Below are 22823 nucleotides of genomic sequence, written 5' to 3' on the forward strand. Positions count from 1 at the left end.
CTCGTAATTTTTGTATATGTCAAATTTAAACGCCGCTCCGTCCCTCAGTCCTACGTCATCAGCGTGTGACATTGTTTACAGGAAGTATGACACGTTTGTTGCATGCTGATGACTGGTTGTAGAAGGCTTTTGCAGGTTTTTCTGTAACTCTGGGAGGATGGCCATGGATATGACTTTCCTGGGGACCGGGTCGGCTTACCCGTCTCCTCACCGCGGGGCCTCTGCTCTGGTTCTGCGGACGGACGGAGACTGTTGGCTGTTCGACTGCGGAGAAGGAACTCAGACCCAACTGATGAAGAGCCAACTGAGAGCAGGTGAGTCACTGCAGCTTCTCATGCAGTCTGCTTCACCCCCAAACTACAACTATCCTGTCAGCAGTAATTGGAGTCTGAACTGTTGAGATCTTTTTGTCAGTCCCTTACCAAATCGAAAGTACACTTTTGTCTTAAAATTTACTTTTTACGTTTACAAACTTGAAAAATATCAAACCATAAGTATTTATTAATTGACATTTTAAAGTAACATTGCTTCTTCTATGATTTCTGCATCCTCATCTTTTTTTGACTACTTGCGAAGAGTAAAATAAAATAAACACAAAAAACAAACAAAGCAATATCTAAAATTCTCCATTTAATCCTTCATTAACTGCAGTAACACATGTTATGTTTCTGCTAAAATGTCCCTGTGGTCAGGAGTTTGTTGGACATACAAAGACCTATGAAATTGTGACCTAGAACTGCCTACCTGCATATTGGATTCATTTACATTAAATTCACACTTTTAACAAGGCAGAACCCTTTGGCATAAGGGCATAAACCGTTTGCGTTTTCTTCAATTCGTAATACTTGACAGATATTTGCACTGCTGTGTCTCTGTCCGTAAAACTTCAAGAGGAGTCTGTGGTATTTCGTTTTGTTTCTGGCATGATGTTCACCATCTGGCAATAATGAATTGTGATCCCTCTGGGAAATCTATTCTTTGTTTGGGTCATTTATGTACTTTTACTTGTGCAACTTTAAGAGAAGACTGTACCTTTGTTTTTCTTACATGGTGTCAGGGGAGTGGCATTTGGACATTGTCTGTTGCATCCCATATCGTTGGATCAAATAGATTTAAAACCCTGCTCAACAAGTGGTCTAATGATAATTGCAGACCTGGTATAGACTGACTATTTGTTTACAACACCTCTTTGTCTCTGATGAATCAGACACAGTAGTGCTGAAACTTCAGTCTGTTTGCACAATCAAAGGATGTGAATTAATCAGTATAATAACCATTTTTTTCCCTGTGTTTTCTACGCAGGTCGAATCACCAAGGTTTTCATCTCCCATTTGCATGGAGATCACTTGTTCGGTTTGCCTGGTCTCCTTTGCACTGTGAGTCTCAACACCAACTCGGACCCTCAGCAGAACCTGAACTGTGTGGACATCTATGGGCCCCGGGGCCTCCGGCACTTTGTCAGGGTGACACTTGGCCTCACAGGATCACAGCTGCTCTTCCCTTATGCAGGCAGGTCCAGAATATACAGCCTGAGGTCTAATGTCTCTGTGCAACTGCAAGTGTGAAAAACACACATGATCGAAGAGTTGTAGCACAACCAGGGCCTGCAGACAGTGTGTATTAGACCGCCACCTTCACCAGAACTGGCAAACCTGCTGCCTGACAGGGAATTGTGTCTTGGAAACCTCCCCAACCACACTAATTTCGCACATTTTTTAAAAGATAGATTCCTATTAATCCAACTCAAGCTCTTTACGTTTTGTTTCTGTATCTGTAAAAATATGTTGCATCTCAGTCATGTGTAGTTTTTGCTGTATATTTTGTAAAACTGCAATTAAGGTTTATTTTGACAGCAATTCTAACTGTGACATTTATGTTTTCAGTAAGATAAGACAGGATAATAAGATGCAATTAGCTCAAACTTTATTAATACTGAAGGAAACTCTAGAAGAAAAACATTTTAGTTGTCTTTATTTTTTCTTTTGGCTTAATCCTGATGCACTGCTCTGTACTATACAATGTGTGTCCTTTTAGTGCATGAGCTGGAGCCCACATCTGACCAGAGTCCAGAGGAAGGACAGCTCAGCCAGGAGGTAGGTAGTGGATTTTGGTGTTCCTGTGTAGTCAAAGATCACACCTTTCCTGTTGTTAGTTACTGTATTGCTCAGTTCAGACATGTAATTCATCTGATTTTAGGCCTTCATACAACAAAATCTGCGTGTATCTTGTTATCAGCCATAATACTTGAGATATCCCTTAATGGGAGGTCATTGTGTTCCTATGTATCCGTGTTCTGTTAGAAATGTCCAAATTTCAAGGAACTTGAATCAAGCTTTAAAAAATTCAAGTATAATTTTTGGTTCAGCTCTCGTTTGTTTGTTTGAAAAGATTTCCTCATCCCAAGAGTTCTAACAGTTTCCTCCAAAATAATTACAGAAGTAATCTTTAATCATTTTTGCATTCTGTGTATTCTCTCTGATTAGATGACAGCAGAGAGTGGTCTGCCCCATCCACAGGAGCAGCCAGGCAAGACAATCACCCTGGATGTCTCCAGTGACTCTTATCTCCTCTTTGAAGACAAGAAGTTTGTGGTGAAAGCCTTCAGGTTGTTTCACCGCATCCCCTCCTTTGGCTTTTGCATTCAGGAGCGTGATCGACCCGGAAGACTGAAAACTGAAGTACTAAAGGCACTAGGTAAAAAGTAGCTTCTGTCTCTTTGATTACTTTTTTAAAATGTTGGACCATTGTGAAGAAATGTTAAGAGAGACACAATTTTACAGTTTTTCTCAGTCGCTTTGGTACATTTCTCAAATCATCCTCGACATTTGCAAAAGAGTAAGTGCATTTCTCAAAACAATTCATACAAATAGCAAAACACCATGGATTACCTGCAAAAGCCAGTCTCTTGCTCAAAATCCTTAGTTCACCTCTCAAAAGTAAATATCTGTGTCAATGAACATGTCAGTGCCATCAGAATGACAAATCCTTGTGTCATTGTGTGGATCAGACAGTCAGATTGCTTAGTCATGTTGTTATTATAGCTGTACTCTGGAGGAATGTTCTGATGTAAATTATGGCTAAAGTTTTGATGACAATTATTGTAAATTGCAAGTTACACCTTAGTGTATGTGGGAGATTGATTGCAAGAGACTGGACAAGATTCACATTTACATTTTACTGTTTGTATTGTAATTTGTTGACAGACCACGTCATTGCGATATAGAAAGGAAAACAGCGCTGCATAGCACAAAGGAAAAAACAACAGTAGAAATGTGAACATAGGACAATCTCCTTAGGGAAAACTGTGCATGCAGTGCTGTAGGAGAATTACAATGTGGTCTTCCTACATCTCCTGACATTCCTGTCTGTTGGGCCACAAATTCTCATCCACATCACGAATATCTTCTCTTGTGTTTTTGAGCAATTTCAGAAAACCCAAACCCTTCACACATTTCCCTTCATTAGAGAAAGTCAAGATTCACCTGGGAGCAATTTACTCATTCAGGACAGATTTTTTTTTTTTTTAAAAATACATCTAATGGAAATGTATAGAAGTATCCTTGACATATTATGACAACTTATTCAACCATTTTGCATGTAAGGACTGATGTGATGAACTAATCCCTAAATGTTGTGGGGGGTGAGACTCTTCAACAGAGACCCATTATAATCCATTTTGATCAACATGACATAGGAAGTTGATAATGTAGGAAACAGCGGAGAATTGTACAGAATCATTTGCAAGGATGTATCAAAGCTTTTGCAACTTTTTCAAAGAAATGAGAAACTGCTTTTTTGATATGCACAAGTGACACAATGATGTGAAGACTGAACAAGTAGTTTTGAGAATTTCAATTCTGATCTGAGAAATGTACCAAAGCGACTGAGAAAAACTGTAAATTCACACCTGTTCAATATCAGTTACATATTGCAGTTGGTTTCCTAACTAAGTGTCCTTATTCCAGTAATGGAACATTGTAAAGATTGTCATAAAATGTTTTAATAAAAAAAGTGATATCAAGTACATATTAAATGAGAAGCAGATGATTCAGACGTGTGTTTTTGAAGTTTTAGCAATAAAACTATTAAAAAAAAATCACATTCCATGACTGTAAAGTAGAAAAGAGATTAATATGAAATTGAAAATTTGGCATTTATTGTACAGCAGTGAGCATTTCTTTAATTCATATTCTGCTTGGGAAATTATTGAAAGTTTCTGTAACAATTGTGGCACGATAAACTATTTCAGAAAACATACCTTTTAAATAACAGGTGTGGATTACAGTGACTAACCTCTTTTTGTGTCCGTCAGGCCTGAAACCAGGACCTCTCTATGGGCGTCTCAAAGCCGGAGAGTCGGTTACCTTACAGAGCGGCCGCGTGGTGCTGCCCAGTGAGGTACTGGAAGAAGCTATACCAGGGCGGAAAGTGTGCATTTTAGGGGACTGCAGCTCAGTCCTTGGGGAAGGACCGCTGAGGCTGTGCAGCGGAGCGGACGTTCTGGTTCACGAGGCCACCCTTGGGAACGAGCACCGAGAGAAAGCAGTGGACCACGGACACAGTACGCCTGAGATGGCAGCGGCGGTGGCTCAGGCTTGCTGTGCGCGGAGACTCGTCCTGCATCACTTCAGTCAGCGGTACAAACCGAGCTCCCTGCAGAAGGAGGGAGATGAGGACAATGTTTCAGAGCTCCAGAGACAAGCCGAGGAAGCATTGCAGGACTCTGGTGTGGAAGTGATTCTGGCTGAGGACTTTCTGAGTCTACCCATCCCTCTCACAAGACCAAGGTAATAGACAGCCAGTCTAGTTTTTATAATGCTAGTGGTGGATTTGTTTGAAAGCAGAGCCCTAAACTGTGTGTTTTCTACGTCCTCTTGTGGTGTAAATTGAACAAAGTACAAATTTAGCATTAATGTTTTCGTCATCCTGCGGTTTAAATATTACAGATAATATTAAGTTTCACTCTCCACTTTTTACCAGTTTCAGTTATTCATTATCCAATTTATCATTTTTATCGTAAACCCTAAATTAGTCAAATAAAACAAAGGAACTTTCAAAGGTCACTCATTCTGGAGCTTTTGACCAAATCACACATGAAGTGTATCTGCAGATGGTTCAGTTATAGTACTACAGATGTGTAGATTTTCCATCATTTGAAGCACTTTTAAGTGCTTCTGATGAATGTTGGCTTCAAATCTGAGCCTGTGCAGAGTTCTCTACAAAAACAAAAGTAGACAACATGACAACTGTATAAAGATCTGCTGATTAAGACCAGGTGATTCAGTTGAAAGCCCCAGAACAAACAAGCATGTGGCCTAGTTGAGATTAGTTGCAGGTTTCCTCAAGCCAAGAACGATTTTTACATCATGTTGCTAAATTTTCCTCCTGTATATTTATGGGAAGTGCAGCAAGTAAAATTGTATCAATTATGACATCATTCATTTAAGCCTTAAGAGTTTTTTTTTTTTTTTTTGCAAATTTGTAAAAATAAAGACTGTAACTCAATACCAAAAGTATCTTTTTCACATCATGTAATATTATAGAACATGCAATCATCTTTGAACCTTTTCCAGAGCTTTATTTCTGGATCTGTACACAAGGTATTAAAGTACAACAGAAAATACAAAATAATGTTTAACAAAAGAAAAAAAAACAACTCAATGTATATGTACAATTCTTATAAACAAAGATAAAGATAGCTTCTTGAACATTTCTCATAGTGAAGTTTTTGATTGTCTATATTTCTGGATATACATTTTTAAGTTTTGTAGGTTTTTATTCACAAAGGTGTTTTTGTTTTCATCAAAGGACTCGAGTTTTCTTTTTCAAAACCACAACTGCTATATTTTTTTTTCCTTTTTAAACTTCAAAACACAATACAAAATATAAAATAAATGTGTTTAGTGCTTGCTCGCACACACAAGTCTCATACCAGAGATATCAATAAAATATCACATTTTCGAGAGTTCACAGGGTGGTGAAAAACCTACTTCTACTACTTAATGGCCTTTACATTCTGACAGTTTTCTGAGTCTTTGTACAAACCACAGGTGAAATAAATATCACTGCACTGCTAAAGCTAGAAGAGCTTGGAGGACCTACTGCATTATGCACATTGCATTAAAAGAGAAATTAGCTCTCCACATACTTAGAGCAGCAGCCATCCCTTTACCATCAAGACAAATAGACGACGACATGTAAAAAGATTTTTTTTCAAGGAAAGAAAGATGAGTGTCTTTTACACATGGCTGCAAATTTCGAATGCAAAATTGCAACATTGAGTAATATCAATACGTCTTCAGGTAAAGCCGTTTTCAGTGGTACACTTGAGAAACAGGCACAGCTGGCATGCGTGGTTTCAGCTGTATCCTGGTGTATGGGTATCATGACTTTCCAAAGAGAAAAAGAAATCAAAACACCAAGTCAACCGGTAAAAAGCAAAACCCAAAATATCTGTACATATCTACAAATTATTGCCTTTCTGACAAGGAATTGAATTAAAACCTTTGTATCAACACAGATTCACAAGTGTAAGAGGTCAGTTAATAGACTTTTTAAAGGCTATTTGCTAATTATTTACATGAAACGCAGATGTGAATATCCTCTCTGATGCTGGGCTTAGAAACTGAATTACTTGATCAAACTTAATGATAGTTTATAGGTATGAATCTTGTCTGTACACACATTATGGTGAAAACGTAGCTCTATGAACATGTCAAACATGGTGTACCCCTGAAACAAACTAAATATTCATAGCACAATGCATAGATAAATTAAGTAAACACTACTACTGCATCCAATCAACTGACATTGATCCGCTAAACATTTTACAATTCACAATTATTGACTTCAGTCAAGCGATAACGGCTCCATTTCTGCTACTAGACTCAAAGAAATTGTCGACCAGATTTCTGAAGGCATCTCTAGTCAGTACAGGCTAAGCAGAGGTTCATTACAAAAATCAGAGAGGCTTTAAATAAAAATAATACTGCTAGCAGGTTAACCCAAGCTTGCAAGTGGTCCGAAAATGGCGCTACTTCATTTAGCAACATATTTTAACATTTTTGCCATAACTAGGACATATATGGAGCTAAACTTTCCAAAGAGTAGCATGAGTGAAAGCGTGAACAGAAAGGAATAAATGAAATTCGAGAAAATATATGCAATAGATACATATTTTCCTGTGTCTATGTTTAAATGGCTATTAACCCAACCAAAAATCTTTGCATTGCAATATTGCTGCTATGGTTTGCTGATATCCTCCTAAAAAAGAGGCAGGATTTTTCAAAAAAAATAAAATATATATATATATCCAAAAATGAAACAAGATAACTCCCATTAAGTTACTCTGAACAGGTATTCTTCATCCCGTTTGAAAAGGTAATAGAACAACTATGAATCGAGGCCTGGAATTTGGGTTAAACTACCTGGGATTTAAAAAATAAAAAAATAATACATTTACATACACATGTTCCAGTTTGGCCACTCTGAACAAAAGTAAACTAGTGAACTATAAACAAGCTTCCACAGGAGAAAATTAAAAGAAAATAAAACAGGAGGGCGTTAGCAGCTAAAGCCACAACACTTCCTGGTCTCCAAGCTACTCTCCATGCTAGTGTTGCTCTTCGTACAATATGTACCCAGGTATATTTGGGATTAAATAAAACCATCTGCACCAGTCTGGTTGTTGATAAAGTACCTGTAAACCAAACACTATTTAAAAAAGAAAAGAAGTACCACTTCAAACAACAACGATGGGTAACTAAATGCTAACACTAGAGGCTGAAAACAAACTAATTTTGGCATCTGGAAAGAATGGCAGGATAACATACTGTAACTCTGAAGATGTTGTGTGTAGATGTGAGGGAGGAAGATCCACAACTCTCCTACTGCAGCCTCTGGGCCCAACTGTACATGGACGATGCACATCTCAAGACTGCAAAACGAAAATAAAATAAATGGCTATATAAACTCTTGAGAGAAATCAAGATTTTAGTTCTATATGATAGACATCACTGATGTCATATTACACAAAAAATGAAAACAAAAAGTATATTCATATACATATAGATATATATATATATATATATATATATATAATAGAATTTAAACAAATTGGATTTTCCAGTGAGGTCAGTCTTATGTACAATCGGGAAAATGGGGTTTCAAAAGGGAAGAACAGGGAAAGAAGATGAGGAAGATCACTCTGACTGAAGTGCTGCAGTGTGCTGTGTGTGGTGCCGTGCATGTGCTCCCAGAAACCCGTTGGGCTCGCCGCTGCCGGCCAAGCTCCCAAAGTCTGTGACAGACACTGCCATTTTGGCGCCAGTGATTCGGTGGTGATGCGTCGTTGTCCGTCGCGCTTCAAAGTCCACTCCTAGGTTACCCACAGACACATCATTGATAAAGGAGTCAGGCAGTGCCATCTTGAGTCTCTTGGAGGGCCGCTCGCAGTCCTTATTGACACAGACCCCTCCTAGCTGGCCCAGGTCTGAGTGGTAGAAGCCAGCATCAAGCATGTTGAGGCAGTCAGGGTCTGCACCGTTAGAGGGGAACCCAAGGGATTCATCGTGGTTTAGGGAGCCACGATGGAGACTTTCCAGTGGAGGAAAACTGTAGGAGTCCAGGCAGCTAACCTCTGTAGGGCTGCACACTGTTGCTACACTGTTGCTCAAAGCTGCAAGGATACAGGAAGCTGAGTTAACACTCAATAATTGGAATTAACAGCGACAGACACAGTCAAGAAACAGTTTGTTTGAGGGGGGAAAAAACATCATGACAGAAAAATCCAGAACAAGATAACTGTCTGTGATGTTATCAGATCTTGCTGTCTTTAAGTTGTTTCATCACTGAAGAATTCTCATTACTAACCTGTGAGGTCGCTGGCAGTGATGGAGTTGAGCAGGCTGAGTTGCTGTTCTGTGGTGGTCTCTAGCCTTCCTCCTCCACCAGCTCCTGAACACACAGAGGAGGAACTGTCCACTGCTAGTCCCTCTGCTTCATCCACCAGTCTGTCCATCAAGTCACTGCATATAAACATACAGATCAGTGGGTTTGTTTCTTCCAAATTATACACACTCTAATTTTCTAACATTACAATGTATTAAAACATCAGCAAAAAATACCAAACAATGCCAGCAGATCTACTGCATTTTTCATCCACTTACGTTACACCAGGATAGCTACTGTACTTCTTCTTCCCAAACCGATTCTGCTGCACAAAGAAATCAAAGCGCTCGGACTTCTTCCACATGTAATAAAACGCCACACATTCTGCTACTGTTCGTGTTGTGACCTGAGAGAGAACAAAAAAGGAAGAGAAACTTTTAGTTTTATGTACGGTATGTACGTCTTTTGCTTGTGTAAGAAATCATAAAATAAGACTCACTTTGTGTTTCTGTATGAGGTGAAAATTCTTGTCATACATCTGTAGAGCATGTTCAAAGTTCTTGCATTCTTCTTCCGACCACAGAGGTGATTTTTCTGAAATAAAACAAAAATCTATTTATATAATGACAATCATGAGCAATCAATGTCTAAACCAAATGTTAGCCCTGCCAAGAAAATTCTGTTTAACTGGATCAGCTCATAACTAAATTTTATATATCACATTACCCAAAATACAAACTGAAATTAACTTACCAAATATCAAAATCTTTTTCATGTTTTACCATAATAAGAACACGGCTTCTAAACAAAAGTTTAGATGCTATGCCATGTTAAAAAAGAAAAAAAAAATGTTTACAGCAGAGAAATTGCTGCAGCAGCCCAGGAAAAAGAATGTCTAGTAAGGTTTAAATATAATTTTAACAATAATTAAAAACTGTAATGTTTACATTCCTATAGACTGCAAGAGAGATGTTGAACTCAACTAATTATGAGGGAACTATTTTGGCTCTTTGTGGTTTGATTCGAAAGTTGAAGTGGGTATAAGGGTGGTGTCTATACTTTTGTACCTTTATGAACAATACATGAGCAACATTGTTCAGTTTGGCTTAAAGGGATATCCAGAATAAACACAACAACAGGGGCAGATATATTACAAAATATGGTCTCATCAGTTACGTTTCTTCCTGTATGAATTATAATCAATATGTCACATAAATTTTGTCATGATTATCAGTGGTCATTGCATTGTGATGAGTGGATTTCTGCTTCCTTTTACTCGTGCCATACCCAAGGCCCGTGGGCCAAATGTGGCCCACCACGTCCTTTTGTGAGGCCCGCCAGAGCTTAACAGGTGTATGATTATCTTGAAATAAGTCTATTCTGCATTAAAGTGTATATTGACCAAAAACTACATTCCCCACAATACAGTATTATGTTACCGATTATGGATCAAATCGATTATGTTACCCACAAAGTGACAGCATCTAGCCACTGGATGGCAGTGTATCCACATCAGTGTTTAACCACAGCGGTTTTCCCAATAAGTGGAATCGAGAGATGTCTACAAATGATCCTAAAATGTCCAGGAAGAGAAAAACTTATGTAGATGGAAGGTAGTTTCAAGAAAGATGGGAAAGCGAATACATGTTTGTACTTCACAGAGAAAAACCAGTATGTCTTTTGTGTTATAAGGCGGTGTCAGTCACCAGAGAGTACAACTTTCGTCTGCATTTTGACACCAAACATGGAGCCAAGTATGCTAAATGTAGTCTCCAAGAAAAACATTAAATTGTCCAAGAACTAAAAGGCAGGCTGCAATCGCAACAGAATTTGTTCACAAAAGCTATAGACAAAAACGATGCGGTGGTGAAAGCAAGCTATGTTATGGCTAAAGAAATCACCCGAGCTTCAAAGTCTTTCATTTTTCATTGCTGCATTTTTGAAGCAGTGCATGCTAAAGGTGAGTGAACAGGTGTGCCCCGACCAGAGACAAACTTTTAAAAACGTCAGTTTGTTAAAAAACACCATCGCAGACCGAGCTAAGAAACTAGCAGAAAATCTGGCAACACAGCTGTACATTTGGATGATATGAAAAGGTAAGTGAAGAGAGGATGTGACAGCAGGTAGGATCCAATAAAGAAAATGTGGAGGAAAGTGGTTATTCTCCAGCAGTATGACAGCTTCCAGTGGGGTGAGCCATTGACACTAAAGTAAAAACTCTTTACTATAAAATTACATTGCAGTACTACATGGGGCACATATGGATTACATTTATTTACATTTTTAAGTTGAAATATTCCATAAAATACATGTTATTTGCAGTTAATGTTTTAATAAGATGATTTTTTTCAAGAATATGTCATAAAACCACTTTAACCAAAAATGTTATGACTTCCTCCGTCTGTCTACTGCTGTGCAACTGACAAATCTCAAAAATGATTTGTTGAGGAAATATCTATTCATTTTGGAAATAATAATCTTAAAAAAAATTACCCAGTGGCTTACTGCTAACTATGTAAACCATTACTCCAAAATGGAGATCTGCTCTATCATGAGTATTTTACTTTTTGGTAGCCATAGCATTTGTGTTTTTTTTTTTCTTTTGCGATTATGAATAGTCTGCCTACCATAACAAATCTACCCAATGGCAAAGAATCTTCTATTTGGCAATTTTTTCCTGTTGTTTCGTAGCAATTATCTGTTCTAAAGTTTCACAGAATGCCCAATTTGGATTTGAAGTTTTGCAGCTACATTAGTTAAGGCTGGCAGTACACAAAGTAGCTGTCAAAACTACTGTTATTGTATGATATTTGTCAAATATGACAGTTGCCTACTGGAGATGTGGAATTTCTTTTGCTTACCTTTCGAAGACTTTACATGGCTGCAGTATCTCTCTAGTGCTTCACGGGTGTTGTAGTTGCATTTTACAAGCTCATGCAAAGCCTGTATTGAAAGAGTGGATTGATCAAGCACTACAGTACTGGCCAAAATGCATTACACGTAACAAAAAACATTAATGTAAAGAACTCAGAAATAATCTGTGAAATTCAGCACCCATTTGAATAGTATGTGATTAATGAAAGCTGCTGAAAAAATTACATGGACGAAAGCGTTCATACAGTCACACAGATCATTACAACATGAAAGGACTGATGAAGACATGACTAACCTGCTCATTGTCTCGAACATGCATCCCTGGTTTGTCGCATCCTGCCTTTTCATCTGTTGTCCGTGACAGCACTTCCGACAAGAAACCCCTAACCTTGTTTTCTGACAATATACTTGGGCTCCATAATAACTCATCTTCATCTTCATAGACTGTAAAACAAAGTACATGGCAGTAATATTAGTCACCTTGTGTAGATTATCCTGTTTTAACTCAATGGAGAGCAGCACTGTAGGCTGCCACAATAAAGGACATATTAGGCATGTGTGCTGTAAACAAAAAAAGCAGCAGTTACCTTTCTCTCCATCTTTGTAGTGACAGAGGCAAGAAGGAACCTCTGCTTGGTACTGTGTTCCCACCATTATTTCCTATTACAAAAATCAAACAAAATAGAATACATAGCACGTTTAAATACAAAAGCAAACTAGCTCTGATTAAACAGAAAACATGAAATAAACTATTTATCCCTCTCTTAAAACATTTTGAAACAAAATGCATCATTTACCTTTCTGGAGTCCTCTGGGCTTGGACCATCTTCATCACACTCTGACTCTTTATCACCATCAGAGATAGCGTTGGCTGACAAAATAAAACAAATATACTTTAAATACCATGACATGCACTGAATTCCAATGGCACTTTCTGGGTGCTAAGTTCTTTTGTTTTACCATCCTAATCTATAAATAAAAATATAGTAATAATACTGTAGGGACTTGGCTTTAATATTGAATTTAGTCCGGTAAATGTGTATTTCATATAATTTTGTAGGGTTTAACCATAAAATTTAAGAGACTTGAATAAATTTGCATCATTAATAACACAGTAGGTTCTCAACCTCAATTTTTAAACATGATAGGTAGATTTGTTATACCATCTTATTTTTCTACTGGAAAGCACTTTAGCTGCGTTGCTGTTGTTTTAATTGTACCAACAATAATGGTGACTTGATTTGACAAATGTCAGGTTTGGTACCAAGACAGTTTGTAAAAATCTCTTCTAACATACTTAAACACATAACTTAACACATAAGAATGAACAGAACAGTTTGAAGGCACCTCCATACTATACATTGACAAAATATATCATAGAAGATTCACTCATCAACAAGAAATTTAGTTCCCAGTAATTATCAATAGATTAATTTAAATACATTTTTAAAAACAAACAAAAAATCAGTTTCAAGTTTATTTCAAGTGAACACCTGGCTTTCTTTTTTTTATGTCATTGCAATTTGGGATGGGAGAAAAAAAATCAAATGTCTAAGAATAGAAATCACAATTCGTATCTTCTGTGATTCCCAGTTGATTCACAAATGCCAAAAATCAATTATTTAAAATAACATTAGTTATTAACTTTAGCCAATGGAACAAACTCAACCATGGTGGAACAATATACCACCGTTTTCACACAGGAAGAAGACTGTGAGGGCCAGGGCTCCAGACCAACTTATCCACTGGTAGCACTGGTGCTACCAACTTTTTCTGGACGCTTGCACCAGCAAATAATTTGGTCGCCCCACCCCCACGTCCTTATTGTGGTTCAGCATTGCCACAGCTGTTGATCTACCATGCACGCTGATGAACAGCTGTTTTTGCATAACCTAATTATGTTGCATTGAGTTTCAGTGATAAAAGACTTCATATTTGTAAAAGGGTTCAATCTGAAAATATATTTATTTTGTCATCATTACTCTTGTGATGTCAGTCATAAACTGGGCACAGGCTAAACACTGAACACCTGCTTATCAGTAAATACTGAATTTTACCGATGCTCTCTAAACGCCTCAAATGCTGGCTACGGTCAACGCTGCCTGATGGCTGCAGCAGATCAGCTCTGACAGGTTTGCGACCATAAATTTGTTGGAAAACAGTGAAAAGACTGTTCTACACATTGATCCAAGTTGAAATCGAGCGATTTTAATCCACTGTGCTGTTCTCTATTAGCAGACTTTTCTATGTCAATACCACAGTTAATCATGTTTATTTAGTCAAAACTGTGATCACTGTTAAAATTTGAACCATCATAACGGAAGGTGAGGGCTATTTTTTCTGATTAATCTGCATCATACCCAAATGCAATTCCCTCCAACTCTCAACTCCCCTGCTGGCCAGTGGTCACATCACATTAATGTTCTGTATAATGTATGCTTATGTCGTCACTCACACAACACTTGTATACACAGTTATATATGTGTCCAATCCAATTTGACACAGCTCCTCTAGCTTACTTTACAATGGAGTGCAACTTTGCGTCACTGATGCTTTTGTTTTCAGTGAACAAACAAGGAGGACACTTAACACATTCTGGCTTCAGACCTCATCTGTCGTGTTTAGATCTGCCCACGTGTTTGAAAAGGTGACTGATACTGCCAGTTTTTATATCTGATGTGTACCACACCCCAGTACACTGACACTGTATATGGGCAAAGTCCTTAAAGCCAAGTCTTGCCATTTGGCAGTCATCTTGGCAATACTCACTGGTAGCTTTTTGGCCTAACAAGACAAGACCGTTATAATAATAAATGGACAGAGAGCCATAAATGCAATTTCAATAGCCATCAGGACACAAAAACTACAAGTATACAATCATTAGTCAAATCTGATAAAAACCACTTAAACATTTGGTGACTTTGCACCAAAAAATTGTCTGAAAGGCTTTTTCCCATGTGTCATACAACCATCATCTCTGGCGTTACTCAAACATACTAGGCTTTGGGCTAAAATGTACTTGAGTACGGTATGGAGAATCATTAGTGGAAGCACTTGAAGATATTTCTAAGTTATTACTGTACACATAATTTGCATGAATAACTACATAAAAGTGTCATAATTTGACACACCTAAATCAGCCTTTTTTGGTTACACAACAACTCTCCTCAAATACAGTTAGCTTAATTGCCTGGTTTTGTTTGCAGCTCAGTAACAGACATTAATGGTTTGGCCAACAGTGCATATGGAGCCAAAATATGGTAAACCTCTGTCATGACACAAAGAAGCAAAACTGCAAGATTGTGAAATATTTCTACTATTTTCACTATAGATTAGTTTTTTAAAATAATTGACAAGCTAATTATCAAAGCAACCAGTTCTCCATGCAAAACTAGAAAAAAATGTGCAGCACATTTTGTGAATGCAGCAAATAATAATTAGCAGATTTTGTTAACTGCGTGAACATTTGAAAAGGTTTCATTTTGGAGAGATAGTTCAAAAAGTACAATTGACAATTAAAATTTTACCAGTCTATAAATTTAGTTAGCTACCCAAGTAGTGCTGATTTAGTTTTTTTATTGGTCTCAACTATGCAACAAGGTTTAATCCTGCAAAGCTACAGACAGTACTTTTTTTAGAATTTGGAACCTCACTTACATCTAAGTGTTCTTGGAAAGAAATCAGTGGCCTCGTGTGAGGTAACTGAGGGAGTCAGATCATCAGCTGAGGACTGGGTCTCCTCCTCGTAATCTCCAGACAACAGGTCTTTAGCGATTTCCTCCTAGGTAGAAAAAAGAAGAGACATTGTACACTGTGACAGACCTAAGGTGATCAGAGTATCTGTAAAATATGTTTACATTAATCCATGAACTTAGCATTTTTTTTTTTATTATTTTTGTTGGCAAATGTATACATTAACTTTACAATTTCAGAGTAAATGTAGGTACTTACCTTATCCAAAGTCATGTCAGGCAGCTCATCAGTTAGGTCTCCAGAGGAGCTGTCTATACTGGAGCCTGCTGAGGCCTCATAGCGATAGATGGCCAACAGTTCCTCCAAAGGCATGTTCCCTTCCTGAAAATAATAATTTTAAAAAATTAAATAAGTAAATAAATAAATAAAGAGTATGACATGCATTTTCACTGTCTCATCTGAATTATAACAAAAAAAATCTTACATATCCCACTTAACGGTTATATTTAAGAGTTGTCAGATATATAAAGTCATTCTGAGTGGAAGTGATTATTCTTTTTAAAAAAGAAAATCAAGTTAGAGTTAAAAGCCAATGTGAATTTTTTGACATCATACTGTAACTCACTGTAGCCAAAAGATGAGTAGAACTGCACTAAGAGAAATTATCTGGACTTAATCTTGGTTGACCTATATTTCTTGTAAAAACTGAAGCCGTGAATCAATTAGCTGGCTCTCATTATCATAAAAGTCACATCAGCATTTGCTATTGCATTCAATTAAACTTAATCAGCTAAAGTTATTTAGTTAAGTCTCATCAAAACCCTTTTCCAATAGACCCGAGAACAAATTACAGACACAAAATATCACAGAATGAAAATCATTCGTTCAAAACAACCATCCCACATGACAGTCAAAGCAGACTTGACAATTTAAAATAGCAGCAGTCATTAAATGTACACAGGTAAACCGTTTCATTTATATTTTGCACATTTAGTAGTTTACCTTCTCCAGATCTGCAATTTCAGAGCTGAAATTCCTCCCACCTTCCAGAGACTCTTCCTCCTCTAGAGTCCTCTCATCATCATACTCATGAACTAACATTTCTGCTGTTGGGTCAAAGTCATGATCCTCCGATGATAAAGAGCCAACTGCATAAAAAGGAGATGAAAGAAAACAAATAATCATGAATATCTCAACATTACCGAATATGAACTATTTTACACTTTGGAAATTATTTTATATCTACTTAAAAATATACATAGGTAACATTACTACAATTAGCAAAACGCTACATTCTTTCAATTTCAAAGGCATACTCTCTGGTAAATTGATACAAATCATGGAATTTCATCTTGATATTTCTGTTATGCAAAATTATTTCATAGAAAGTGCAGATATCGCTTAATAATACTCCATAAAATAGACTCAATTTGTGGAGGACGTTACATTACCTGGACTTGAACTCCCTAGGGAAGCCTGAAAAAAAACAGACCATGAATTAGTGCAATAATAATTAAAAAAAAACATGGATTCGTTTATTTTTCCGGCGTTGTATACCTCGAATGAGGGGGAGAAAATCGCATTACAGGGCTGTAACATGACCACTGACAACAGCTAAGCAGGAAAGCTGCATTCGCCGCTAACGTTACCTGACATAGGTGGCTAACGCAACGCTAGCCCCGCTAAACACCGACGACAACCGTTTACAAATTTTAGTTTCCACCACTGGAAAAAAATATGTATCAGTGGCGACCACATTAAAAAAAAGAAAAAAACATGTATGTTAAGGTGGACAGTACGCTTTATGCGGTGTCGGCTCCTGTAACAGTTTGTTAGCAAGCAAGCTAACTCCAAAGCCGAATGTTAACGTTATGCACCGAAAAATGTAAACACTAATTTCGTTTGTGCGGCGCCGCAATCGATAGAACTGGGTGATATCTCAAATACAGCTGCCGGTAATTTAACAAAATAGAAAAAAATACATTTCCATTCAACATAAACACGACATAATCTCTTATTTCCTTTAACCAGCAAGCTAACGTTAAATTTACGTATCAATTTACACAGCCGCTACACCAAAGCAGCTGAGAGAGCGAACGCGCAGAGGCCTCGTAGTGAAGGATCAGTCCCGACATTCAAGCATATTTTAGAGGAATAAAAATGACAATTATGGCACGAAACACGCTACACAGAAAGCAAAAACCATTCTTTCTCCAATCGATAGCGTAAAAATGAAAAATACAACATAGAAAATTTAAAAATATCGATTTAAGATCGATTGCTTCTCCCCTGTTTTCCCTCTTACCTCCGCCATATTGGTACCTTTAGCTAATGGGCTCGTTCTAGCGCAGTACCCGGATCAGCGCTCTGAGCCAATCAGAGATCCAGGTGACCGTTCTTGTCGTGACGCCGTTCAAACCAACCACTGGTCAGGCTAACGGTAATCATTTATAAACGGTGTTTCTACGCTAAAAAGATATTGTAAAAATACACACAAATATGACTCAAATCAGGGATACATATCCAGAACATATCACGACGTCGACACTGCTAAAAATTTCACACAAGGACAGTTTCCTGCAATATTCCCAGAGCCTTCTCGGTATATCCCAGCTGATTTACTGCTCTCCTTAATACCGTAAAGTGGAGCGATTGCATTATAAAGATCAGTGTACTCAGCTTTTTGTCACATTCCTGTAAGAACCTTTCACTGAGTGTTTAAAACGAAATACTAGCAAATGATTTGCTCTATCCTTTTATTATGTTTTATTTACATGGCCCATATAAGCTACTACTTCAACACTACATTTTTTTTTTAAATAACACTACTACGGTACTAGACTTGTGCTTCGGCAGACTTAAAAAATCAAAGAAACACACTAATTTCAGTCTTTTGTTATTCCTGATAAAAAAAAATTCCAATCTGACTCAAATCAGAATTTCAGATCTCTAATCAAACATAAAATTCCATGGCCTTTAAAAAAATGAAAACAGTTTTATTATATTTTTAAAATGTCTATGAGATTTTTTTTGTTTTGTTTTTTGTTTTTTGTTTTTAAATTTAGGTATCTAAATGTCCTCACATTTATAAACACCACCAGAAGCTAATTGGCCAAAAGGTCAAAACAGTAACTGAAGCTGTATTTTAAATATTAAATGAAAATTTTTTTGCACTTGTTCGATAACACACAAAGGCCACTGAGAAAGTTTAACTTTATTTTATTATATTTTCCTGCAAAAGCTGCGGTAACTGTCTCTCTCTGTGAGTTCATGGTCATTTTCTCAACAAATTGTGAACTATCGCTTTCAAGCAAGGGTTGATGACTTAATTACTGATAATGTTGTGTGCAGTAATATTTTGTTTTCAGATATATAATTTAAAATCAAACATATATCAATATTTTAAAATATACTGGCCAGCAGGGGGCAAAAGTGTAACATGCAGCTCATCTAGTCACACCAGACCCCCTCCATCTTTCCCAGGTCTTTCCTCTTTTCCTGTTTTGGATGATTGTGAAACTTCCCGTCACATCTGATGATAGAGCCACATGTAAAAACAGGGAGTAGTTTGGACTGACTGAAACCCAGTTTTAATATGCAGAATCCAAATATCCAAAGCCGTCACTGTTTGACACTCTGCATAATTAACAGTTTCCCTTCACCTTCTGTCGCTGTTTATGCGTTTGATTGTGCATATTCGCCTCAATAGTATCACAGGGGAGGGAGTAAGGGTTTCAACAGGATCAAGGTGAGACTTGCACCAGCTGTTACCATTAGAAAATCTGCAGATGTTTGTACACAGGACGTGAGTGATAAACTGCTTCCTGGCCTGGTCAGATCTAGGGCAGAAGGTGGGCGTCCTTCCTGTAGCATAACAGTAAGTCATACCTGTGGTTTTGCCATGTCAACAGATTACCTTTGTTGTGGACCTGTAGTATGAGTTAGATGTTTTGTGTGACATGCTGAGGAAAGGTTTTTTTTAGTAAAGTTTGTCTTTTAAAAAATGCCCTATGTATATGCAGAAACAACACTGAGACCTGTAGTCATGCTAGACGAGTCCATACCACAGTGGTGGCCTCATAGAAAAGATAATGCGATATTCACATTAGAAGTAGTAGCGTCTTACTACTTGATTGAGCTTGATTGTGTTGCTTTTGCATTGTTTAACTTAAAACCTTATATTTACACAGGCACGTCTAAGTCAGGGAATGACAGATTATCAGACAAGCCGATTATCGGTTCCTATACTCAGCATTTTTCTGATCTGTATTATTATTATTATTTTTCTTTAAAAACAGATTCCAGGTAAAATCTGTTAATGAAATAAAATGTGCTATTTTAGCTCTGGTGCAGCTGTCTCTCTCCATCTGCTGCAACTATTTGTGGTTTCAAATAATGCCCCATGAATCGTACTATCAGACTAGTTACACATCACTAGCAATAGCCCATCAATGCTGATGGATGAATTTTAAAAAGATATCTTTTAATTAAACATATGTAAAACATGAATTAAAAAGGGCATTTCAACAGTTTCTTGTGTTGGACTTTATTTTATGCAGAATTTTAATACCATAGTTTCGCTTTTAATCTAAATATCATCTCCAAATATTAGCTTATTGATCTCTTTGATGAATAATAGTCGTTCGATATCAGCCCTCAAATAAACACTTTGGTCAGGCCTTAATATAACTTCACATCCAAACACAACCATACAAATGCTATTAACACACACACACATGTATAAACATTACAAGTGTGGCTGTTTAATACATAAACTCCTCTTGAATAAACAAATCTTAGTCTTGTGACGCAGCTCTAGCGGGATATGGAACCAGCGTATCATAAATGCTGACTTGTAGGTTGCAAGTGGTGGGCGTCAAAGTTTTCAATTAAGCCAGAGAGTCACAAGCTACTGTTTACATTCGGGTCCTTTTTAGTTCGTCATTGGGATCATTATTTTTAAAACTTCTGCAGCAAGTAAACACCTCTATGTTTGGAAAAACAGAATCCCCCATAAGGCGTAGGAAGAGCAGTGTGGGCTTCGTTTGGAGGACTCTGCAAACAAATGAGTCACTGTTTTCAGACAGTTCAGAGGCGTAGCTCTCTGCAGGCCACATCTGTTCATTAGCTGAGCCCAGGTCGGTCAAAATAAGGAGTCTAAATTGGGCTAGATAAAATTAAACAATGTTTTCTGCATATTCTGAATAGACTTGACTTCTGAGTTGAATGGTTGCTCAAACAAAAGTTGTGGTTCTTCTTCTGCTGCTGCTGATTCTTCTGACAACTACAATCCTTTTGCTGTTTGTCTCTCTATCCACAGGTGGCCATATTTGCATGGTTATGGTAAGCAGAGTAAAACAAAAGCAGCCATCATTATCTGTCACTCTCGTTCCTCTTTGGCCATTTTATGATTACCATAATCATTGGAAAGCCCGTGAAAGCCCACTTTTATTGAACAATGCAGTCAGGAAGATGTGGGCCTTTACCTAATGGCTGCCAGGTCAACAAGTTATCCTGTGACGTAGATCAGGGAGAGGCGGGTGACAAAGGGTAACAGTCCATTGTTGCAGTGTAAAAACGGATGCTGCTGATTAACACTGGCACACACCTACACTGGTTTAGCAATTGTCCAGCAAACTGCCCACTCAGCTGATGTGCCACATATTTCAGTCCAAATGGACACATCAGCTGCACATTTACTGATCATGAATTCAGTTTTGGAGGACATCACACTGAGTGAAGTACAAGTCTTGAAACCATTTAGTATTCTCGGTAATTATGTTTGATGGTGTCAGAACATGATTGAACCAGAAGGAGGTGGAAACTGAACCATATTGTTATGAAGGTCATTGCTGTAAGCACTCTTCAGTATGAAAATATCATCTTTCTGCACACTAAGGCTGTACGATAAAATATATCAAATGTATCGTATATATACACCTAATAAAAATGTTAATAAACAGATTCAATAGCTGTAATATTAGGAAAGTTTTTTGAATTTCAAATAAAATATTTCCTGAACACTTGCAAGACACGTCTAAAAAAACACTGTCAGTACAGAATTGAATAAAGTAACAGCTACATTTGTTCAGGCAACTGATTTACTGTAAGAGTAAAGCTTTAACTTAAACTCCCAAAATTTCAGAAGAAGTGTTAAAACTCGGTGGTCGATGCAAAGAGTAAACTCAACCTTGTGAAGTAATTCGCTGTTTACTTTAAATGCTCAAGTATCTACACCACCAGGTGGCAATATGTGACAACTCTGGGTTCTTCACATCTCAACTGTAGCATTTTCCTTTTCCTCAGTGCTCCAAACATCATCCTCAGACAAGCTGTAACAATGACTGTGCGAACACTGACTGTGCGTTGTGTTGATACACTTGGGTGAATCATGTAAAGCTCTAGCATGTGTGACACAGCTTCGTGTGGTTGAAAGTACAGTATTTATTCTAACATGCAGCTCACCAAACAGTGAGCAGCTGCAGAGCAACCTCTACAGTGTCAACAAACCCTTCTGAAGGACTTCGCCATTTTGAAGTTTATATTATTCATCAGTGATGTAAACAAGCTGTTGTGTTTTCTGACTAATAATGCTACTTCCATGAGTTCCTGGAAAATATGATGGCGTACATTTGTTATTCTGTGACATGAAGTGGCTGAGGATGAATGTAAACAGTTAAAAAAAAGAAATGCAACTCTATCAGCAATGTTTGCCTTTGAGAATAAATCCAGTTTCAGGCTTACATTGCTGATGACAGGCAAACACAAGCAGCTTTGGTGAATTTCAATTAAGGCATCTAAATTATTTGTCTTTTTTACAGAATGAATAATACTGCAAAACAAACCTTTGCAATAATGCATTCAAATCATTAAATATGTTATATAGATACACTAGCACACAGTACTTTACAGTAAATGTCTTTTACAAAAGAGGGTAAGTCATATCATGTTTAAATATTAGCTCTTTGTTGCACACGTGCCGTTACCACAAATACTCTGAGAACAAGATATCAGCTATCAAAGTCACTGTGGAGAAAATGATTTAGCACATAATGCTTCATTTGTCCAGTGACATTTAAAGGCATGGCATTGTGCATTAAACACAGCACATGCGTTACAGAGCTCACACAGGTTTTATTGACTATGAAGCCCTGAGGCTTATTAGGCCCACACGGTTCTCCTTTTGGGGCCTTGAGTACTTAATTTTATTCTTAGACTTAAAATGAGTCAGTTGTGCTCTCATACGACAACATGTATCAGTGTCTCCAAGACTTGAAGACGTAGAATTTGCAGAATATTGTTCACATATTATTGCCCTATTGTCACATCCTACCAAAAACTCAGACTGCCACTTCAACCATCAAACA

The 22823-nt window shown here is 37.5% G+C and overlaps 2 protein-coding genes across 5 annotated transcripts; one reads left to right on the forward strand and one right to left on the reverse strand.

Annotated features, from left to right (window-relative positions):
- Window positions 1-71: 71 nt before the first annotated feature.
- elac1 (elaC ribonuclease Z 1) lies at window positions 72-5505 on the forward strand. Its single transcript, XM_023299102.3, has 5 exons — window positions 72-314; window positions 1303-1509; window positions 2035-2093; window positions 2484-2694; window positions 4313-5505. The coding sequence occupies exons 1-5, from the start codon at window positions 158-160 to the stop codon at window positions 4789-4791; spliced, it is 1113 nt and encodes a 370-aa protein (XP_023154870.2). The 5' UTR covers window positions 72-157; the 3' UTR covers window positions 4792-5505.
- Window positions 3983-17785, reverse strand: mier3b (mesoderm induction early response 1, family member 3 b). Of its 4 annotated transcripts, none has more exons than XR_004846519.2 (13): window positions 16908-16983; window positions 16459-16604; window positions 15715-15837; window positions 15421-15544; window positions 12561-12634; window positions 12351-12423; window positions 12059-12207; window positions 11751-11832; window positions 9389-9483; window positions 9168-9295; window positions 8872-9026; window positions 7833-8677; window positions 3983-4653 (listed from the first exon to the last, which is right to left on the reverse strand). XR_004846519.2 is itself a non-coding variant. In XM_035943289.2 (13 exons), exons 1-13 carry the CDS (start codon window positions 17768-17770, stop codon window positions 8202-8204), a joined length of 1659 nt encoding a protein of 552 aa, XP_035799182.1. In that variant the 5' UTR covers window positions 17771-17785; the 3' UTR covers window positions 5553-8201. The 4 variants fall into 4 exon arrangements, 3 of the variants coding, with proteins under 3 accessions (XP_035799182.1, XP_054867478.1, XP_035799181.2); XM_035943289.2 differs by lacking the exon at window positions 3983-4653 and adding an exon at window positions 17762-17785 and having other exon boundaries at window positions 5553-8677; window positions 16908-16932; XM_055011503.1 differs by lacking the exon at window positions 3983-4653 and adding an exon at window positions 17014-17070 and having other exon boundaries at window positions 5553-8677; window positions 16908-16932.
- Window positions 17786-22823: the final 5038 nt, after the last annotated feature.

This window comes from Amphiprion ocellaris, chromosome 6 (assembly GCF_022539595.1).
Source record: "Amphiprion ocellaris isolate individual 3 ecotype Okinawa chromosome 6, ASM2253959v1, whole genome shotgun sequence".
Lineage (NCBI taxonomy): Eukaryota > Metazoa > Chordata > Actinopteri > Pomacentridae > Amphiprion > Amphiprion ocellaris.

What these genes read in the sequence shown, in the direction of transcription:
- elac1 (XM_023299102.3), top strand. Translation starts at nt 158, where the DNA reads ATGGCCATGGATATGACTTTCCTGGGGACCGGGTCGGCTTACCCGTCT. An exon ending in GAAGAGCCAACTGAGAGCAG is followed by an intron (nt 315 to 1,302) that starts GTGAGTCACTGC and finishes TTTTCTACGCAG; the next exon opens with GTCGAATCACCAAGGTTTTC. An exon ending in AAGGACAGCTCAGCCAGGAG is followed by an intron (nt 2,094 to 2,483) that starts GTAGGTAGTGGA and finishes CTCTCTGATTAG; the next exon opens with ATGACAGCAGAGAGTGGTCT.
- mier3b (XM_035943288.2), bottom strand. Translation starts at nt 16,983, where the DNA reads ATGTTTTTTTTTAATTATTATTGCACTAATTCATGGTCTGTTTTTTTT. An exon ending in AAATTGCAGATCTGGAGAAG is followed by an intron (nt 15,838 to 16,458) that starts GTAAACTACTAA and finishes TATTATTTTCAG; the next exon opens with GAAGGGAACATGCCTTTGGA. An exon ending in ATGTTCGAGACAATGAGCAG is followed by an intron (nt 11,833 to 12,058) that starts GTTAGTCATGTC and finishes CTTTCAATACAG; the next exon opens with GCTTTGCATGAGCTTGTAAA.